The following is a 21,782-nucleotide window of genomic DNA, read 5'->3' as shown; positions in this document are numbered from 1 at the left end:
AATCAAGGCTTCATGGGGTGTGTAATTGATAGAAAATAAGTATTTTTTTGGGTGAACTCCTCCTTTAACTCTTTAATTGCAAGAGTAAAAGTGTAATATTGTCACCCCAGTGCCACCGAAAACAAGTGTTTTTACCTACCTTTGAAGACGCATGGAATATTTTCCGTGAACGCTGTCGGCAAAAAATCCCATGAAATTGTTTCTACATCATTCGTTTTTTAATCTTATGTTGTATTAAGTAGTTAGCTGATATATTACACTTTTACCTTAGCGCTAGGTATTGGTGATGTGCAGGTCGGGTTTTTTCATGACCCGCCCCGCCCCGCCACGGAACCCATCCCGCCTCAAACCGCCCGCGAACCCATATATAAATCTATGGCTCAACCCGCCCCGCGACCCGCGGTGGGATAAAAAAGATAATCATCATCATAATAGCTCAGATTATTTATATAGCACTCTTTTAAGTACCCAAAGTCGCTTTAAATGTCTACAGTAGCAGAACATTGTCGTGGGCTAAATAAACAAGCATGTTGTTCAAAATAGTTTGTTTTTTTTCGTGTGAGAGCGGCTGACCCACTCACCCGCAGCCCGCATAATTGCGGGCTGCAATTATCCTGACTCGACCACCAGCGCCGCGGGTTGACCCGCGGGACCCGCGGGTTACGGGTCGGCCCGCTCATCACTACTAGGTATACTCTTAGTTGCTTGTTTTAGAAGAGAATGCACTTAAGACTTCTTAATGCACTTAATGCATTTAAGACTGCACACTTCCGGTGATTAGTAGTTTTCTTGCCTGCCTACTGTATGTTGAATGCACTTATTGTAAGTCGATGTGGATAAAAGCGTCTGCTAAATGACTGTAATGTAATATTATCATCAAAATCATAGTGTTTTGACAATTATTTGAGGGGGGGGGGCACTTGCAATATCCTCACGGCCCCACCAGTGGTCCCCGGCCCACAGGTTGAGAACCAGTGATTTAGAGGGGGCGCACCCCTCAATCTCGGTGGTGGTGGAACAGGAACTTTACACCTGCGCCGCTCGAGCAGCCAGAACGCCTTTGTGAAGTCTTATGAGACTGTATAGGACTTATTTGGCCTTCACAAAATGACGTGAACAGAAAAGAGACGTTTTGGAACATTTGACCTGCAGATGGTAAACATGATTTATGGCGGGTGTGTAATGTATCATAAAGTGAAACATGACTTTCTGTGCATGCACTCCATCTCATTTCCAGCTGTCTGTGTGAATTGCAACATAAACAAAGCTAACGTTTCCGGCAGGATGTGTGGCTGGCATTCATTGCAACGCGCACTCCACCCGGACTGTTTCTGTTTTGTCGCATGTCTCTTGTTTTTGAGCAATTTGCTGACATCGTCTCTGTCGGCGTGGCAACCCCATACGTCCAAAACTGTTACACTTTTTTTCGATGCTTTTGTCTTGTGTGATGTAGGGAGGCAAAGTATCGACTTCATTAATTGATAGTTTAACCTTATCGATCGAAAATTCTTGTCCGAAAACGAAAATGAGTGCAGAAACATAATTGCCATGATGTTTATATAACATAACAAGCATCAACGAGCATCACCTGGACACAGACACACAGTGCTCCATGGAGTCTGTCTAATTTTTCTCCAAAAGCCCTTGAATATGATGGAATATGATTAAGGATTACTGTGATTATGGTAAACTCACATTTGATATCACACACACCATTAATTGAAAATCGATACATTTAATCGAATACATTTTCTTATACATTTTTATCCCACGATTTTGTAACCCATTTTTTCATCCGGTGCCAATTGTCTAAGTAATCCTGGGCGCTACACTCCCTCTGCCAGCCTAAGGAGAGAGCCTAGAGCCGAGCTCATACCTCCTTCCTAATCGAATACATACTTAACGGCAATTAATGGATTATAGATTAATTGTTAACATCCCTAGAAAGCAGGGCGTTGATTTTACGGGAAAACAAATACATGGAGATAAGATAAGAGGTTTTCGCCCGACAGCGTTGACTTGCCTTCAATGCATCTATAAAGAGAGTCACGTTCGTAAAGAACACATCTTGTGTTAATCTCAGCTCATCTGTTATGGGAGTGAGAGGTTAAAGGCGTTTGCGTTCGTTCAGTTGACATCACATCACATGTAAATAAAGATTGATGTGCTCTTAGGGGTGTGTGTGGGGTGTTCGTCTATGGGTGTTCATGCAGCATTCCTGCGCTGTGTGGAAAACTGACCGCCAAAAAAGAAAGAAAGTGATTTAGGGGAGCGATTTACTGCTAAAGGGGCAATAAATTATCATTGTAACTGGTGTGTGTCTGCGTTTTAAACTCCGAGCAGATGTAGGGGTTAAAATCCCCGATACATCTTCTCACACACACACACACACACACACACACACACACACACACACACACACACACACACACACTAGGGAGCGATCAGTGCCTGGCCGTGCCATCTTGATGTGAGGTACAGTACTGTATACGTTCTATATGCACGTATACGTATATCTACAAGTATGTGTGTGTGTGTGTGTGTGTGTGTGTGTGTGTGTGTGTGTGTGTGTGTGTGTGTGTGTGTTCATCCAAGTATAGTATGTGTGTGCATAGATACATGGGTGTGGATTGTGCGTTTCCCCGGCATGCACATAAACACATCTATAGTGGCAGTGGTTCTCAAACCATTTGGTGTATTTGGTCGCAGAACCCCATCTGAGAATATTTTGTGCCAGGGAGCCCCCAGAAGAGAAGGTTTCAAAAATGTCCAAACATTTTAAATATTTTAAATAGATGTGAATAGACCCCTTAACAGACGACGTCACACTGGTTGTAAGCGTCATACCGGTTGCAAATGAAACCCATTCTGTCAGGTCTCGCTAGGACGCGCCTCACTACCCAATACACATGATGGGGTTGGGGTGTGCTGAAATCAGCGCACCCCGAAACAACAGGTTGTTGAGATACATGAACTACAGACGGACGGATTACACACGTACAGAGATTTCGCCCATTTATTGTAAGATTTGGCAAAATATTGTGTGCCAAGATTTGTGTTGTTAAAATGCTGCTTGTAGATCAGCTATTTTCAAATAGCTGATGTATGATTAAAAGTGGGTAAACTGATATTGATGCTGCATTAGCTAATAGGCTCTATGCACAGCAGCCATATTGGGAATGAATTGGGCCCCTTCCTTACAGGTGTTACCAACAATACTAATTAAGGCTGCGTTCCATTTAGTGTAGCACAGTGGTTGTCTTATTTTCAAGGACCCCCATAACTCTGAGAGTGTACAAATGGTTCCATTTGTACACTCTCAGAGTTACACACCCACCATAAGGGGCCATTTGGGAACCAAAATGGAGTGTTTCTAGTGAGCCAACATGCACAATATCAGCACCCTAACCAGAATGAAACAGAGCCTTCATTAGTATCATTGGTAACACCTGTGAAGGAAGTAAGAATATGGCTGCTGTGCATAGAGTCTATTTAGCTGGGGACCTCCTGGGACCCCCTCAAGGACCCCTGAGGGTCCAGCGAGCCCCACTTTGAGAACCACTGCTATAATGTGACCCCTTTGCTCTGTGGGACACTAACCAGTAACCACACTGCAGCAGCTCATGTACAGTACGTCACTGATGGAAGTGCTCGTCGGTTGCATCACTCCGTTTCTGGCAAGAATCCTCCGTTATCATTCTGGCCGTCAGGCTAGCTCTTTATCATCGATAAGGAGTGAGCAACGATGTCATCGCACAACGATGCAGAGAAACGCTGTCCTGGGCGAAAAGTGAGTTATGTGACGTTATGCTCTGACTCAAGGTCACTCAGCATTTCATGCATTCTGCGTCGGCCTGTTACAATGCCACCGGGGGCGAGAGAGGTGGAGAAGGAGTGAGGAAGAGAGAGAGAGAGAAAGACAGAGTCTCAGAGACCTCTTATCTCCATATCCTAACCTTTTGTGTTAATTACGGAGAGAGTACGGAGAGAGAAAAAACTAATAGAAAGACGCATACCTTGTAGAAGGCAGGAAGTTACTAGCAACAAGCCCGGCATCTGTGGGCACCCACAGGCGTGTGTGTGTGTGTGTGTGTGTGTGTGTGTGTGTGTGTGTGTGTGTGTGTGTGTGTGTGTGTGTGTGTGTGTGTGTGTGTGTGTGTGTGTGTGTGTGTGTGTGTGTGTGTGTGTGTGTGTGTGTGTGTGTGTGTGTGTGTGTGTGCGTGCGTGCGTGCGTGCGTGCGTGCGTGCGTGCGTCTGTGCTTGCACACATGCATGTGCTGGAGAGGGGAGTCATTAGCAGCAGTCACACAGTTCAAAGAGGTCCAACACCCAGCTGTTAGTGTGTCTCGTGACACAGACACACACACACGTGCGCACTCTTTCTCTCTCGCTTTGTCTCACACACACACACACACACACACACACGCTCACAGAGTTGTTAATATCACCATCGCATGCCAGAAATGCTCCTCTCCATGTCTCCATCAGACCATTAGCCCTGAGCTGGTGAATAGACAATGGCATGGAGAATGAACTGCATCTGTATTTCACTCAAATTCATCATTTAATAGTTTTTATTTCTGATGGATCAACTCTAATTGTCACAATATAATTACAGCTCCAGTAAAAGTGTGGTGAAACTTCAAGCAGGCTTTCACGTTTGCAGTTCAAGGAGTTAAAAAAGTATTAGAAGCAGTAAGTAAGGAAGATTAAAAAAGAGCACAAAAGAACATGTAGTGCATTCAGCATTAGTGCTTGTCAGTATCTTAGCTTAGAACACCGGTTCTCAAAGTGGTGTCCGGGGGTCCCCAGGGGTCCTTGCGGGGGGGGGGGGGGGGGGGTTGTACCAGGGGGTCCCCAGCAAAATGAGATAATATAGCGTCACCATCTTTTTAACTACTTTAACCTTTTTTCTTTTTTTTTAAGCAAACATTTTTGCTTCTAGAGGAGGTCCCTGGCATAATTTTTTTTTTTGAGGTGTGGGGTCCGCAGCCAAATACATAATTTTGGGGCGTCCTTGCCTTGGCAGGAAAAAAGATTGAGAAAGTGCTTAGAAAGTCATACATCACATACTATGTGCATCAGTATAGTGCAGGTTGATTGAAGCACCCGCAACATCAGGCTTAGGTTTTGTTTAAGGGCCTGACAAGATAAGAAAACTCTGCTAAATCAGTGAGTATGTCTGAGAACGGGTAATTCTACGGGCCTAGGAACACGTAGGTGGAACAACATTGTAACGTGATTTGTTATATTTATTCAAACATTCTTAAGATTGTTGTGTAGTGTTGGTAGTGTATGGTGTTTCTGCTTTACTAGAGACAGGAAAGGTGTACTAAGACATGGCTACTATGCAGACAATCCTGTTTGGTTTCTTAGGTTTGTTTTTCTTGACCACGAATGTTAAAGGACGACTTCGCCCATTTTCAGCCTATCGTCATACAATTTGTCCTCAATATTGCTCATTATAGTATGGTACGATTTGTGTCTACTCGGTCTCTCTACGATTTGTGTCTACTCGGTGTCTCAGAGGAGGGTTGTGGACAGTTCGGAAATCCGCCTACCTAGTGACGGTTGGGAATCCAAGCTAATAGAAACTGCAGACTTTCTATTTCTGGAAAGTTAGCGTGCTATAATGGAAGCCATTGTTCTCACATAAAAAAAATAAAGAAAAAAAGGTGAAATCTTGTTTGGAAAAAAAAAACCTGCCTAACGAGTTTCAGAAGTGTCCAGAGCCCTGACAAAGAGTAGAAAAACATTGTAACATTTTATCATGAGCATTAGTGAGGACCAATTATATGTCGATAGGTTGAAAATGGGAGAAGACGTCCTTTAAGAATGTAATCTAGCATGTTACTTAATAGCCAGACGCCAGGTTCATTGTTTACCTGGTATCCTATAGTTTCAATGTACATACTGTATTGTTATTTAGACTTTTTTAGTATTTAGTATATTGTTGTTTAGACAAATGCTAGGTTCATTGTTTACCTGGTATCTTAGTTTCTTGAGGCACCACACTGTCTCTCTGCATTCTATCTATGTATGTGATTATTTACCGTGCTTGTTGCAAGTCGCCCCGGACAAGAGCGTCTGCTAATTAAGTGCCTAAATTGTAATTTGGAAGACAAAGAGAGAGAGAGAGGGGATGGTTTATGTCGTATGAGCACTTAGAAGTACACAGATATTTCAGTAAATTTTAAGTAAAAGTAGCAATACTTCAATATGAAAATACTCTGTTACAAGTAAAAGGCCTGTGCTCAAAATGTTACTTGAGTAAAAGAACAAAAGTATTGACATCGAAATATACTTTAAGTACCAAAAGTAAAAGTACTAAAATGTTTGAAAATAGCCGATCTACAAGCTCACAACGCGTCGCATCGTGAGCTTCTAGATCGGCTATTTTCAAATAGCCTGGGTACAAAATAGGGCTAAAGTGGTTAATGTATGTTTTATAACGTAATGATTTATATCTGCAAAGTAACTAGTAACTGAAGTTTTCAAATAATTGTAGTGTAGTTGAAGTACAACATTTGCCTCTGAGATGTAGTGGAGTGAAGTATTGGAAATTGGAAATGCTCCAGTAAAGTAAAAATCACACCCAGTGTGAAGTGGGCGGTGTGGTCATCACAGTGGTCATCACAGTGATGGAAGCTCACTTAAAGAAAAATGTGTTTTTTTTAAGTGCATAGTCCTATTTATAGGTTATTAATTTAATCATGTGTCTCGCTAGCCAATCACAGTGCTGAATAGAGTCAGCCAATAGAGTCAGCCAATTACAGTACAGCTAGGGGTGTATATAGAGGGGTGTGCTATTATGAGCCAATAATGGTACAACGAAGGGTGTACTAATGAGGTGTCCCAACCCCACTTATAGGGGCGGCTACACCGCCCAAAAATACATCATGGTTTTACTTAAGTGTATTTTCCACCACTGCCACTGAGCCAGCGGGGCAAAAGCAAAAACGACGCATTAAACTGGTCAAGGAGAGGTTTTCCCATGTTCTTGTTTGTCAGATCAGATGATCAACCCCCCCCCCCCCCCTCTCTCTTTCCTGTGGTGTGGATTTACCACCAGAGCTCAAGTCTTGGCCTCGGCCACTTTCACAGCGGAGCTCAGAGGGGACATGGTGTCAACGTTATGAGGGGACAACATTCCCACAGCTTCCTGTGTGCCTCAAGGCCCATTATAGAGCTCTGCATGGGCTCAGAACCTGGGCTCCTCTGCTCAGCACCCCTGTCACTCTGTGTCCCCACAGTAAAAACCCTATAAAAAGGTGCTGCAAGTGATGCTTTTTGGTTAACCCGATAAGACCGGGAAGGGGATTTGTAGATCTGTAGATTTGTCGAGCTTGTAAATCTGCAATTCTTTTTTATTTTTATCGTGAAACTTTTTGCAAATCTTTGAATATATATATATACATTTTTAACTCAACTCTTTGCTTCTGGGGGGTCCCTGGAACAACATATTTTGAGATGGGGGTCCGTGGCCAAATACATATAATTTTGGGGGTCCTTGACATGGAAAAGTTTGCGAACCACTGATATAGAAACATTTTCTATTAGTGCGAGTGTCGCACTAAGCTCATAGTGCGGCACCGAGTGCCGCACTATGAGCTTGTATATCTGTTATTTTTGAATAGCTTTTTAGGCTTTTTTGTTATTGGTTTTATTTTGTTAAAAGCGTTATATTCTGATAGTAATTGAGTGTTTGTTCAGTCACAGGGGTTCTCCCCGTCTCTCCAGCTCTTTAATAAATGGAAAATACCTTTCCGGAAAATACATTTTCGGGTGGGCTAACAATTTCATCCAATCGTGAGGATACCCATTTATCAGCTTCAATTGTACAGTGTTCCAGTTCCAGTTTTGTCTGCTCGTGATTTTGGTTCATCACTTCCAGTTTCACATGTTAATCCTGTATCCTGTATGAGTTCTCTCTCCTGACTGGATGAAATTGGTATCCCGATCGGAAAAGGTATTTTCGGTTTACTAACGAGCTGAGGAGACCCCTGTTACTGAACAATCCACTCTATAGCAGTGATTACTATGGGGTTATAGAGCTATTTAACTCTTATTTTAACAACAAAAATCACTTACACCCCTTTTATATTAACTCGAGTGTAAAGATGGACCTAAATGGACCCAGCAGGGTCCATTTAGGTCCATTTATACACTCCCAGAGTTAGGATAAATGAACACAGACGGGTTTACTACTAGTCCATAACTCTGTGTCTGTTGCTAGGTAAAGACTCTCTGTCGGCTTGGAAGCTGGTACAGTCATACGGGGGGGTTAACAGTTGGCAAGAGACAGAGGGAGATGGAAATACTGTATACTCTAAGCCAGGGTTCTTCAACAGGGGGACCCCCAAGGGGGTCCTCAGAGTGACTACAGGCTAGGGGGTCCGACAAATCTTTGTGTGATAGGAACTTTTTTCACATTAACCACTTCAACACCAGCATCCCTATATTCTAGGGGGAAATTTGCTGAAAATAGTAGATCCACAACCTCAGTGAGCTTGTAGATCTGCTATTTTTGGCAAATATATTTGGTGTACAGGGAAAACAGGGGCAAGTTTACCTGAGTATTGAGGCTTTAAGTGGATACATGTCTGAAAATGCACATGAACAAAACAGTAATTTACACTGATCATAGTGCTGTCCAACAAGTCTATGGAGCCGTCTACGAAATCAATTAAAACGTTTTATCTGCATTCTGCAACACATTTTATACAGTGGGGGGTCCCTGCTTCATCTCTCTCTCAGCTAAGGGGTCCTTGGTCCGAAAAACGTTGAAGACCCCTGCTCTAAGCTGTTAGACAGAACTGTAGTAGAAAGTTCGGTCCATGAATGGATAGGGTTTGGATCCAGAACCGGAGGAACCGGAGAAAACCGGATCCACATTTGGAAGGGTTTCCGGAACCGGTTTTATCACGCTGTCAGAGCTGGTATGTGGACTCCACGTCTGCTATACAATTACAATGCCACTGCCAGTGGTTCTCAAAATGTTTAATTTCAAGGACCAACCATAACTCTGAGAGTTACAGACCTGTAAGGGTCCATTTGGAACCCCCCCTATAGGAATCTTTATAAAGGGAACCGTTAAGGAATCTGAGTGTTAAGAGGGAATCATTAAAGGGATAGTTCACCCCTCAAAACGACTTTTTTCTTTTCGACTAGTCACCCCATGGAGACTTGAATTCATGGATATTTTTGTTGTTTTTGTCACATTCCTAAGCCAATAATTTGATGACCGGCAGCGGTTCCGGTAAGAGACACAAAGAATCTTCTTTGTGTCTCCTACCGGAACCACTGCCTACCGGTACGCTGGTCATCAAATTATTGTCTTAGGAATGCGACAAAAACAACAAAAATATCCATGAATTCAAGTCTCCATAGTCGATAGAAAGATTTTTTTTTTTTTTGGGTGAACTATCCCTTTAAGGAACCAGAATCGTTCGAATCCTAAAGGATCCCAAACCATATAAATGGAGCAGGACCGAACGCTAACAGAAACATGACACAAACTGAATGATTTAAAGATTGCGTTATGGATGCGGATGCTCTTCTAAAAGCATCAACATAAACAAAAAGCAGAGGACCGACGCCAGCTGTTTCATGTTCGAACTCTTGGCGAGAATAATGAGCCTGTCTAAGACCGGGGTTCTTAACCCATGGGTCAGAATCCCAGAATGGGTTCCCACATGAAAAGATGCATGTTTTAATGAGCTCGGGTGCCAGGGTCACGTGCTTAAAGGGATAGTTCACCCCCAAAATGTCTTATTTTCAATCAATTACACAACCCATTAAGCCTTGAATTCATGGAGATTTTTTTGTTTTTGTCGCATTCCTGAGCCAATACTTTGATGACCAGCAGAGACTCAATGGAGACTCCTTTGGTCATCAAATTATTGGCTTAGGAATGTGACGAAAACAAAAGAATCTCCATGAATTCAAGGCACCATGAGGTGAGTAATTGATAGGAAAAAAAGTATTTTTGGGGGTGAACTATCCCTTTAAGACAATGTTATTTAGCTTCTATTCAATGAGGCTTCTGTTGTTGTTGTCCAGGCAGAAAGCTCTTATCTGTTTGGGCGTGTCAGTCCCTCTCTAAGTGTGTGTGTGTGTGTGTGTGTGTGTGTGTGTGTGTGTGTGTGTGTGTGTGTGTGTGTGTGTGTGTGTGTGTGTGTGTGTGTGTGTGTGTGTGTGTGTGTGTGTACAGATTTAGTTTGGAGCTACAGTATATGCACTATTGCATACTTAGTTGTGTGCTGGTGACGCGCGCTAAAAATAAGCTGATCTACAAGCTCACACAACGCGTCACAGTGTCACACTGTGACGCGTTGCCATGGCCTTCATGGCCGCCGTGAAATTCCTGCCCTGCATCTGTGTAACCACTTTAACCATTATTTTATACTTTGGCTATTCAAAAATAGCAGATCTACAAGCTCATAGTGCGGCGCACTACCAACTCGCTTGCTTTAGCTCGCTCAGTGGTGCTTCACGTGGCTCCAGTTCGCTTGAGAAAGCGTGCCTCCGACATGGTCCAAAACGTAACAAAGTCAATGGAGGGGATACCAGGCGGCCATGCACGGGTTTACAGGTTTTCTAGTCGTCTATGTACGGAATGCAATCCGTGCTATTTCACCGTGTTGTGTGAGATCGGGTTGTGCGGCCGCAGCGTCGACTGAGACACCCCTTTGTGCAACTGCATGACGTGATCTCCCTGGCATGCTTTTGGCATAGGTGGCAGTATACAAATTTTACTTTTCAGGATTCCAATTCAAAAACAGCAAAGAATATCAGAATGTTTCACGTGTTTTACCGCAATGGTGCAACGTGCCAATGACGTGTTTGACGTGTTTTTTTTTTCTAAATGTTCAGAACCAAAGATATCATTATCTGAAGATTTGCTGCTCCATTCACTCCTTGTTTAACTTATTACTGAAAAAGGCTGTATCTCGGCTCAAAAGCACTTTTTTTTTTACAATGTATTTTTGGCCCAGACATGCTATTTTCAACATCAGACAATTAATGTCAACACGGTCGCGATGACCTCGTTGACATTTGTGAAACCACACAGTGCAACCCTCAGTGATTAGCACCCATCAGGGGATCGATTATACCGGAGATAAAAAATCTGTGACTACTTGAAAATCTAAAGATAAATTGAAAAATCTCTGGCACTGGGACCACGTAGCCAGAAATAATTCTGGCACTCAATGAGTTAAAAAAAATATAGCTAAAATAGCAGATCGACAAGCTCAAAACGCGTCGCACTGCGGCGCGTTTTGAGCTTGTCGTTCTGCTATTTTTGCTACTTCTGTGTGACATGGAATGGCCCCGACAGCACATGCTCTGTGGCCGGCCCTCTGGAGTGAGTGTGGAAATATGGTGGCCCTCTCCATCATCAAAGTTGCATCACCCTGGCCCTGACTTACCGGATGAAGCTGGTCTTGCCGGTGGAGTACTGTCCCACCAGCAGCACCATGGGCTTGTTGTCGAAGTCGGCATCCTCCAGCGCCGGCGAGTGGAACTCGTGGAACTTGTAGCCCTCCTCCAGGGGCAGCAGCTTGGTCTTGTAGAGCTTCTTCAGGCCATCGCTCACCGTCTGGAAGACCTCGGGCTCCTTCTTCCGCCTGTCGTCTGTCCCCAGCCAGCTGAACATGGTTGGACCCTCCGCTGTCTCTCTTTAGCTGGTGGATCAGGACAGTGTTTGGTTGATTGGGGTGGGGGGCGATTAATCTAAATAATCGGTTTTAATCAGTGGTGGAAAAAGTACTCAAATTGTTAACTTAAGTAAAAGTATCAATACAAATACAAGCAAAAGTAAGGTATTCAAAATTTACTTGAGTAAAAGCACAAAAGTACTCATTGTGCAGAAGGTTCCGTTTCACAAGTTCAAAATGTATACAAATGTTTAGAAAATGGCAGATCTACGAGCTCATAATGCGTTGCATCGCGACATATTGTGGGCTTGTAGATCGGCTAATTTCAAATGGCAGAAATATAGGGCTGAAGTGGTTAATGTATGTTTTGTGATGATAATTTGAATCTGCAAAATAACTAGTAACTAAAGCTGTAGTGGAGTAAAAGTACAATATTTGTCTCTGAGATGTAGTGGAGTAAAAGTAAAAGTATTGAAAATGGAAAAAAAAACTCCAGTTAGGTAACACTTTCCTCAAAAGTGTACTTAAGTACAGTACTTAAGTAAATGTACTTAGTTACATTACACCACTGGTTTTAATCGAGTCAGCTAACACAGGGAAGCTGTCTGAGCCTTCCCTAAATCATCCGGGACAACGCTCCCCCCATCCCAGACTCTTCTCCCTTCTGGCTCCCATACTGTAGAACAAACTCCCAATAAGCTCTATGCACAGTAGCCATATTGGAAAGAAATTGGGCCTCTTCTTACTTCCTTCACAGGTGTTACCAATGTACCAATTAGTACCAATACTAATGAAGGCTCTGTTCCATTCTGGTCAGGGTGCTGATATTGTGCATGTTGGCTCATGTAGAAACACTCCATTTTGGTTCCCAAATGGCCCCTTATGGTGGGTGTGTAACTCTGAGAGTGTACAAATGGAACCAAATGGACCCTTACGGGTCCATTTGGTTCCATTTGTACACTCTCAGAGTTATGGGGGTCCTTGAAAATAAGACAACCACTGTGCTACACTAAATGGAACGCAGCCTTAGTTAGTATTATTGGTAACACCTGTGAAGGAAGTAAGGAAGGGGCCCAATTCATTCCCAATATGGCTGCTGTCCATAGAGCCTATTGCACTTAGAACTGCAGACTCCCTCACTTCTTCAGACCCCACCTTAACCTGTAGCACTTGACCTAGCCTTGACGACCATGCAGTCTTATGCAACGGTTAAAATGTAATTTAATGTAATATAATTATCATTTAATATAGTTTATACAGTTTCTTGAACAGATTATATATTTTTTTAATTATATTGCTTAGACTGATGCTAGGTTCCTGGTTTACCTATGATCCTAGATCACTGTCTCAATGCATTTGATGTATGTGTTTTACCTTGCTTACTGCTTACTTAGAGTCAACGTTTACTAAAAGTAATCGATAATTTAGTTTAATAATCGATTAATAACCGATCCCTATTTCGGTCATGTCATTAGAGCGAAAATCTCAAAAACTTTTTTAAAATAGTGAAAATAGATGATCTACAATCGCGGTGCAATGCGTTGTGAGTTGGTAGATCAGCTATTTTCACTATCTTTACAGGACACAGGCGAAGAAGTTTAAAACAGGGCGCTTCTCCGTTATTCAATTCATCGAAAAAGTAATCGATAGAGTAATAGAAGTTCACCGATAGCTGAAGCCCTACTCGGATGCTTGTCCTGTGTGTTGTTGATGGAACAGAAAACTTTGGTTTGAAAATAATGAAATAAACACCAACTTTTGCTGACAGTGCTACAGTATATTCTCATATCTTCTTTGACAATAGGCTGTATGGACTCTTAAAAGGAGTAAAGGACAACTCTCCATTGTGTATTTGTATGCCCTCCCCCCAGATTAAGATAGATTTCAAGCATTATGTTTCATTATTCATTATAACATGAAATAAATCAATAACAGCAGAAGCTAGACTTCAATAGAATTGCTTATGTTTTAGTTTTAGTCATGAGTTTTAACTGCAAAATAAGTTATTGTTTTTATTTGGAATTTCTTTGTTCTGTTTATTCAACACAAAAGTGTTATTTGCCTTAGAAGTATGTACAAAATGAAATCATAAAAAATACAAAATAAAATAATAGATTAGCATTGGGCCAAATCTAACCTAGGTGTTTTGTGCTGCTTTAGTTGAAAGACCAACAACAGTCATTCTTGCTGTTCTGTTTTCCTTCTAGATAAATGTCCACACAGACCAAGCACTACAAAGCAACCGGTTTAGTTTCCCTTTCAGCTGATTAATAATGAATCCTGATTCCTCGAATGCATCCTTATCAGCTCCATCCATCCATCCACTGTAGCAGGTCCCCACCAGACCACATACAACACATTCACAGCCAAATCAAAGATGTCATGTTGTATTATTATTATTATTATCATTATCATTATCATTATCATTATTATTATTATTATTATTATTATTATTATTATTATTGTTATTATTATTATTGTTATTACCATTATTATTATTATTATTATTATTATTATTATCATTATTATTATTATTTTGTTTTTTTATTTTTATTTTATTTTTTATTTTTATTTTTATTCTCATGCTAGTCTTTCAGAACAGTCTTGTACAGCTATACATTCTAAAGCATTCTGTTTTCGCCACAATATAACCTTGGCATCCCTATTCCCCCCATAGTTTCTCCAACAAGCCTATATATTATCCATAATCTTTCAACCATTCCAACAGCCGATCTACAAGCTCACAAAGCCAGGATCGGCTGTACATACTTTCCCATAAATAAATTAAAAACAACAACAAGGCATTAAATTAAATAAATACCGCTTGATCAGCCGGATCAATCCATCCAAAGGAGATGAACCGAGTCTATAGAGGAATGATGATCCCACAAATGATGCACCGGAGCCGGGTCTTACAGCAGCATGTGTAGCCTCTCCTCTCTCTCTCTGGTTCTCCTCCTGCAGATGATCTGAACTTCAGTGGGAAAGAGACTAAGAAAGTCTCTTATTTTTGGGTGTTTTTTACGGTTAATAGAAGGCGATCGGCGGTGTGTCGTGCAGTGCAGCTCCGTTCAGAACGATGTGAATGACGATCAGCTGATGGTTCGGCCCAGCAGATCCGTTTATAAAGAAAGAAACCCGAGCCGGGCGGAAATGCCCATCTGTGGGCATTATAGCCCCACCCCAGTGATGGGGAGGAAATTGTGGGTACTCGAGTTACTTGAGTATATGTATTAGTTACCAGTGAAAAGCAGTGGTGGGAAGTAACTAAGTACATTTACTTGAGTACTGTACTTAAGTAAAATTTTGAGGTATTTGTACTTTACTTGAGTATTTCCAATTTCCAATACTTTTACTTCTACTCCACTGCATCTCAGAGGCAAATATTGTACTTTTACTCCACTACGATTATTTGAAAACTGTAGCTACTAAGTTACTTTTCAGATATAAATGATTACATTATAAAACATACAGTACAGTACATTACCATTTTGGTGTATCCATAGGCTATTTGAAAATAGCAGATCTACAAGCTCACAATGCATCGCATAGCGACGCGTTGTGAGCTTGTAGATAGAAGTACATTTTGAATTCTGGACTTTTACTTGTAACAGAGTATTTTTATATTGCAGTATTGGTACTTTTTTATACTTTTTCCACCACTGCTTGAAAGTATCAATAATGCAATGTAGAAATACTCTGTTAAAAAATTAAATAAAAAAAATATAGCTGTATACTGTATTAAACATGTACTTGAATAAAAGTGCAAAAGTATTGGTATCAAAATGTACCCAAAGTTAAAAGGTGCTCATTATGTAGAATGTCCCATTTCACAAGTTTTCAAATGTATAAAAAACCTTTTGAAAATAGCATATCTGCAAGCTCACAATGTGTCGCATTGCATTGTGAGCTTGTAGATCGGCTATTTTCAAATGTCTGAAATGTATATAGGGCTGAAGTGGTTAATGTATGTTTTATATTAATAATCCAAATCTAAGTAACTAGTAACAAGTTTTCAAATAATTGTAGTGGAGTAAAATAACAATATTTGCCTCTGAGATGAGTAGAAGCAAAACAAAAAAAATGGAAATACTACAGTAAAATAAAAGTACCTCAAAATTGTACTTAAGTACAGTGCTTGAGTAAATACACTTAGTTACTTTACACCACTGGATTGGAGGAAATGTGGTACTCGAGTACAGTTACTCGAGTAAATGTACTCGGTTACTTAGGGGAGGATGAAGTCTGCAACGGCGCCGCCATGTTGGATGAGGAGAGATGGACGAATGAATGGAGGACCAACGGACCAGTATGGCTGTCGATGAGCAAGAATATAGCACCCTCTAGCGGTGGTACAATGTAAGAGCAACTAGACCATTAGACCCAGCATTTTTCTTTTTTTCTTTTTTTAAGAAAATACATAATGACCAGGCCTATTCTGTGGAGGAATGATATATAGAAACAAAATAATGTATGCCTGTCTGTCTGCCTGTCCACGCCGGAGTTTATCATATATTATATTATGGGACATATTTTTCAGAGTCAAACATGGCACAGTTCAACTCAACATAGTAGCCAATATGTTATACATAGATGGATAGGATATTAGATTCATACATTAGTTATGCGTAGAACTGTTAAGTAAGAATAAGTAATTTAGTAGCCTATCAAATTAGTTGTGATAGCAACCATTGCTGTCAATAATTCCTACATTATAGCCAACATGAACATGACTTTTTTTTTTTTTTCTTTTTGGAATTCTTTATTTAGGAAGTGTGTACATCCTACCACTTAGTTTCATCTTAGTAGGCAGGAGATATTCCACTTTTTTTATGATGCTATAAAAGAGATTATGGTAAAGAGACCCAATGGCTTTCCACTAACCCTATCACTGTGTTATCATATTATGAAGGAAAGACAATCACATGATACAAAAGACAAAGACATGAAGATGAGACAACCAAAATCCAAAAGACCCTAATATAGTATCTCTCTAATGCAAAACCTTGTCTGACTTGCATACGTAACCCAGTTTGATCATAATTTAGTAAATCTTTCAATTTGTAGGCGAAGTGAAAAGGTATTTTTTTCCATTACCTAGATGTCGTTTACTATATCTGCCCAGTCCTCCATTTTAAGAGGGTCAGTAAGTAACCAATGTCTGGTGATGTTTTTTTTTTTGAAAGCCAATCACATGAACAGTTTTCAATCAGTAGATTATTGTTTATGCTCTGTCAATGCAGCTTTAGATGCAATTTATCCAGATGTTAACAACCAAATGTAAGGAATCCATGGTCAGGAACATCCTAGATGGAACAAACTAAAGCACTAAAAGGTAGACAGATTGTGAGGTGATCCTAGTATTCAAATGAGGTAATCTCATAGCAATAAACAAATAAGACAACACATACACAGCATTATTGAACGTGACAAAAATATGTATTTTTAATAATATTTCATACAGCTTCTCAGTAGAGTTTTAACTTAATATGATCACGTGAAATAACAATTGTTCAAATGCCAAAGGGTTTGGTAGCAGGCTGGAATTTGTTCGTACATTTCTCTGGAGAAAAAAACATAATTATTGAAAGAAATATACAAAAGCTTGATTCTTCTTCTCATGCTTAATTTAAACTCGCATCAGAAGATGCTGTCGCATGCTGAAAATAGCCGATCTACAAGATCACGACATGGTTCAAATACGTTGTGACTGTGAGCTTTGTTGTGCGACAGCAGCATTATGATGAAGTATACATCTTGGCTTCAGAAAATACACAATACAAAAAAAAAGAAAATGAACAATACCCGTGTTCAGATAACTTGTTATTAAGGAAGTTAAGATACAGGATAAAGTGCTATATAGGGGTTCTCCTTTGTCTAATATACAGTATATTGTCACATAGATCAGTGGTTCTCAAACCTTTTTAATTTAAAGGACCCCCCAGTTTGGTATACATTAGGCCACAGACCCCCCCATAACTCTGAGAGTGTACAAATGGAACCAAATGGACCCGTAAGGGTCCATTTGGTTCCATTTGTACACGCTCAGAGTTACAGACTGATAAGGATCCATTTTGTTCTTAAGTATCAATCATTTAGCTGGGGACCACCTGGAACCCCCCCAAAGGACCCCTGCGGGTTCCCGGGACCCCACTTTGAGAACCACTGACATAGAACACCTTCAAATCTCTCCAGTGTTTCTTTACGATTTGTTCTACATTTTATTATTATTCATTTAATGGCTCAGCACCACAGGACGTGTATTACCACCACCAGACAGAGAGAGAATTCATGGACAGAATTCATGCTTTCACCTTTTCTATTGTTTTTAACCACAATAGGAACTATTTACAGTACTGTAGGAACGTTTTACGTTCACATGGACCAAGATAAAACAATGTACAATTGACCCTGCATTCCCCTGTAATAAAACATGGAACAGGAATATACTGGCATAAACAGGCAATTCATGTTTAAAGTCATGAATACGTCAAATACAATTGGATATCGTATTGCTGTCGGGCGGAAACCTTGTTTCTTCTTATCTCAAATTTGTATGTTTTGTCATTAATTCATGACAAAACATAATGACATAAAGACAAAACATCGACATACTACAGTGTCACACAAAAGTAGCAAAAAATAGCCAATCTGGAAGCTTGCATGTCGTGATGCGACAATCTGCAATTTTTGCCATTTGTGGAAGACATTCGGAAGTGAAAGGGGTTGTGTGTCTGTGGGTTTTATAAAGATTGAACCAATTAAATAATAACAACTACATTGGAGCGCAGGTTCTCCCCGACAGTGATGATATAAAGTATGTGAAGTACATTGTACTGTACACTGCAGAGGGCCATTTGTTCAAAAATAAAGTGTTACTTCAAATGTAGCTGCTTAGTTACAGGAAGTCCTTTGTTTAAAGCTTAAAAAGACTGAACAGTATTAACATAAAGAAAATACAGAGGTATAAGTGTATTTGACATTTAGTGCTCTAATTTCAAATTGTCAATCATCGTTTGGTTGCTACACAGCTGGTTGTCAAACTTAATGACTCATTTCAAGGACCCCCCAGTTTAGGATGTATTGGACGGTCGGAGACCCAAAACTCTGAGTTTGTACCAATGGTACCAGATGCACCCTTTACCCATTTGGTACCCTGTTTGGTTGCATTTGTACACTTTAGAGTTACAGACATGTAAGGGTCCATTTGGTCCGTCTTGTCGGTCAGGCAGAAGTGCATTATGTTAAAGGAGTAGTTCACCCAAAAAATTACTTATTTTTCAGTTACATGCCCCATGAAGCCTTGAATTCATGGAGATGTTTTTGTTTTTGTCGCATTCCTAAGCCAATAATTTGATGAGTTGCAGTGCCCTCTGGTCAGAGACTCAATGGAGTCTCCTACTGACTGATGACCCGGTCATCGAATTATTGGTTCAGGAATGCGACAAAAAACTAAAAAAATCTCCATGAATTCAAGGCTTCATGGGGTGTGTAATTGATTAAAAAAAAAGTAATGTTTTGGGTGAACTACTCCTTTAAAATGTTACAAGGTGTTTGCTACACCATCCTCAGTGTCAACTTCACTGTCAGTTAAATGAGGATGTTACTGTGTGTGTGTGGGGGGGGGCATGGTATCACAGGGAGGGACCCATGGCGGATGGTCATGACGGAAAGCGTTCGAGGCCCACCCATCTGAGTGGTCAGATGGGTGGGCCGTGTGCATTTTCGGAGCATTCTCGTTTATTTTAGTGATCAAACAATGGACTGTGTTCCGGCCTGTATGGATGGAACCACCACATTTAAACACTCATCTTTTTTTTTATATTAATGTTATATTATCATTCAAATCAAAAGTGTTTTGCCAATAGGCTCTATGCACAGCAGCCATATTGTGAAGACATTCACAGGTGTTACCAATGATACTAATGAAGGCTCTGTTCCATTCATGGTCAAACAGAGTCAGGGTGCTGATATTGTGCATGTTGGCTCACTGGAAACACTTCTGCTACACCAAGTGGCTCTAAAATTTGGGTCCAGGGACCCTCATGGTTCCTTAAGGGGTTTCCAAATGGCCCCTTACGAGTGTGTAACTCTGAGAGTGTACAAATGTTTGATTTGTACACTCTCAGAGTTCTGGGGGTCGTGGAAATTGAAAAATTTGAGAACCACTGTGCTACACTAAATGGAACAGAGCCTTCATTAGTATCATTGGTGACACCTGTAAATGTCTTCACAATATTGCTGCTGTGCATATTATTTGGGGGCCCACCTGCAATATCCTCACGGCCCACCAGTGGGCCCCATCCCCACAGGCTGGGTACCGCTGCTCTACTGGTCCATGTCGACCTTCAGGCTCCACCTGGTCAGCAGTGTGTCGGTCTCCCATGATCCTCCCTCTCTCTCCCCCTCCTCCTGCCCCCTTTTCACCTCCTCCTCCTCCTCCTCCCTGGAGGCTTGTCTGACCAACACGCTCTCCAGTCTCGCCCCCCTCTCCTCCTCTTCCCACCCTCTCTCTCCCCCCGTACGGCCGTCCAAGCCTTCTCCCTTCTCCTTCTCCATCTCCTTCTCCTTCTCCATCTGTGGCACCAGCAGCCTCCCAGTCTCAGGATCCCAGTCCACACGGTTGGTTCCCTCCTCCTCCTCCTAGAGTTGTCATGGTCATGAAATTTTAGGTGACGATTAATTTTCATACAAAACTAATTGTGATTAACATTCATTGAACATTGGAACATGTTAATAGAAAAATTGTAATTCTGTTTACAGAAAAAAATGGACCCAAACTGGACATGGAAAATAACTTAACCAATAATCAAAATAAATAATGTATTACAGTATGTCCAAAATAGGCCATCATCCAATAATAATTCTACAATTCTACAAAGCTCTGTCTGTGTGTGTGTGTGTGTGCGTGCGTCCCCAAAATCTCTTCTGCCCGGTTTTCCTCAGCGCCTGGAGCAATTGATCTGTATTTGCACACAGCCATTGATCATCAGCATGTGCACGGAACTCCGACGCCCTTTTTTTTTCACTTTACCCAAATTTGAGCCGTTTATTAGCCTTTTTCCGAACCTCTGTTTAACTCTATGGCGGGAGTTTTCGACGTTACTGCGCAATGCGCATGCGTGGCACAGTGCGCATGCATGCGCAGCCACGTACGTGCGCATGCACACGCAGCCACATACGTGCGCATGCTGGCAACCCGGTGCTGTCGACCGGGTTGCCAAATCATGTGCGTGAAACAAGCGTGTGCGTCCCCAAAATCATACTTTGGGTGCTCATATCGCCGGACGGGTATGGCCGAGCATTTAATAATTTTGTACTTTCCAAAATAAATTTCAATAGTGGAAATAGCCAATAGTCTATTTCCACTATTTTTGAAAATGCATTTATCAAACAGATGAGCTTATATTACATATTATTATACAAAGGATGGAAACAATTATGACGACTATGAGAAAGATTATTGCAATTATCACAAATTATTGTGATTAGGTATATTATGCATGTATCATTGTATATATGTATATATGTATGTATGTACCTTCTCCGTCTCTTCCACTTCCCGCTCGTCGGCCAATCTCAGCATAGCGTAGTCGACCGGCCTGTCACCCCATTGGCTGCCGCGGGGCCGGGGGGCGGGCCTGCCCTCGCTACACTGCCGGGCGTAAGGGGAGAGAAGCGTCTCTCTCTCTTCTCCCCGCGTACCCGCCTCCCGCCCTCCGTCTCCGCCTTCATCCACGTCTTCGTCCCTCCCCCTCGCTCGGGTGTCTCTCCCGCCCTCCGCTGTTCCCGCCGTTTCATTTTCTATCCCTCCGTCGTCGCTCGCTCGCTCCGCCTGCGCTTGTCTCGGCAGCGCGATGCGGAACAGCCCCGTGTGAGGGTCTCTCCTTACGAATATACCTCCGCTTGTCCCTCCTTCGAGACGTTGTCTTAGAGCACGCACGCCAGACGGGCCGCCGTGCGCTCTCACCGGCGTGCCATCTTCCGCGCGTACGCGCCGTGTCGGCGGCGCGCACGTGCCCTGGTGCGTCGGTGCTTGCGCGAGACAGGGCTTCGTCTGAGGGGCGTACATCGTCTCTTTCCTCTCGCGTCCCTCGCTCCGTGCATCTTCCCCGTCTTCTC

General features: G+C 41.8%; 3 protein-coding genes across 4 annotated transcripts in view; all 3 read right to left on the bottom strand.

Moving 5' to 3' along the window:
- LOC311062503 (EH domain-containing protein 3) overlaps positions 1-14,756 on the bottom strand; it is a 39,145-nt gene extending 24,389 nt beyond the window's left edge. Inside the window, exons 1-2 of one of the 2 annotated variants that reach the window (XM_084081591.1) lie at positions 14,459-14,756; positions 11,433-11,677 (exon numbers count right to left, since the gene is read on the bottom strand). In XM_084081591.1, coding sequence (XP_083937717.1) covers positions 11,433-11,659 — 227 coding nt within the window. In that variant the 5' untranslated portion in view covers positions 11,660-11,677; positions 14,459-14,756. Of the gene's footprint in view, positions 1-11,432; positions 11,688-14,458 lie in introns of both variants that reach the window. The other variant, XM_084081590.1, reaches the window with a different exon arrangement.
- LOC311062531 (C-C motif chemokine 4-like) overlaps positions 1-21,782 on the bottom strand; it is a 405,685-nt gene that overhangs the window by 330,933 nt on the left and 52,970 nt on the right. The window lies entirely within an intron of this gene.
- LOC311063569 (uncharacterized protein) lies at positions 19,837-21,777 on the bottom strand. The gene is made up of 2 exons (XM_084083062.1): positions 21,202-21,777; positions 19,837-20,303 (listed from the first exon to the last, which is right to left on the bottom strand). The coding sequence occupies exons 1-2, from the start codon at positions 21,730-21,732 to the stop codon at positions 19,989-19,991; spliced, it is 846 nt and encodes a 281-aa protein (XP_083939188.1). The 5' UTR covers positions 21,733-21,777; the 3' UTR covers positions 19,837-19,988.

Source organism: Gymnoscopelus microlampas (assembly GCF_963454915.1).
Source record: "Gymnoscopelus microlampas genome assembly, chromosome: 16".
In the NCBI taxonomy this organism is placed as follows: domain Eukaryota; kingdom Metazoa; phylum Chordata; class Actinopteri; order Myctophiformes; family Myctophidae; genus Gymnoscopelus; species Gymnoscopelus microlampas.
This window is presented reverse-complemented; position numbering and strand designations above follow the sequence as displayed.

Coding starts and splice junctions, on each gene's coding strand:
- LOC311063569 (XM_084083062.1), bottom strand. CDS start 21,732: ATGTACGCCCCTCAGACGAAGCCCTGTCTCGCGCAAGCACCGACGCAC. Junction 20,304..21,201: donor AAGTGGAAGAGACGGAGAAG/GTACATACATAC, acceptor TGACAACTCTAG/GAGGAGGAGGAGGGAACCAA.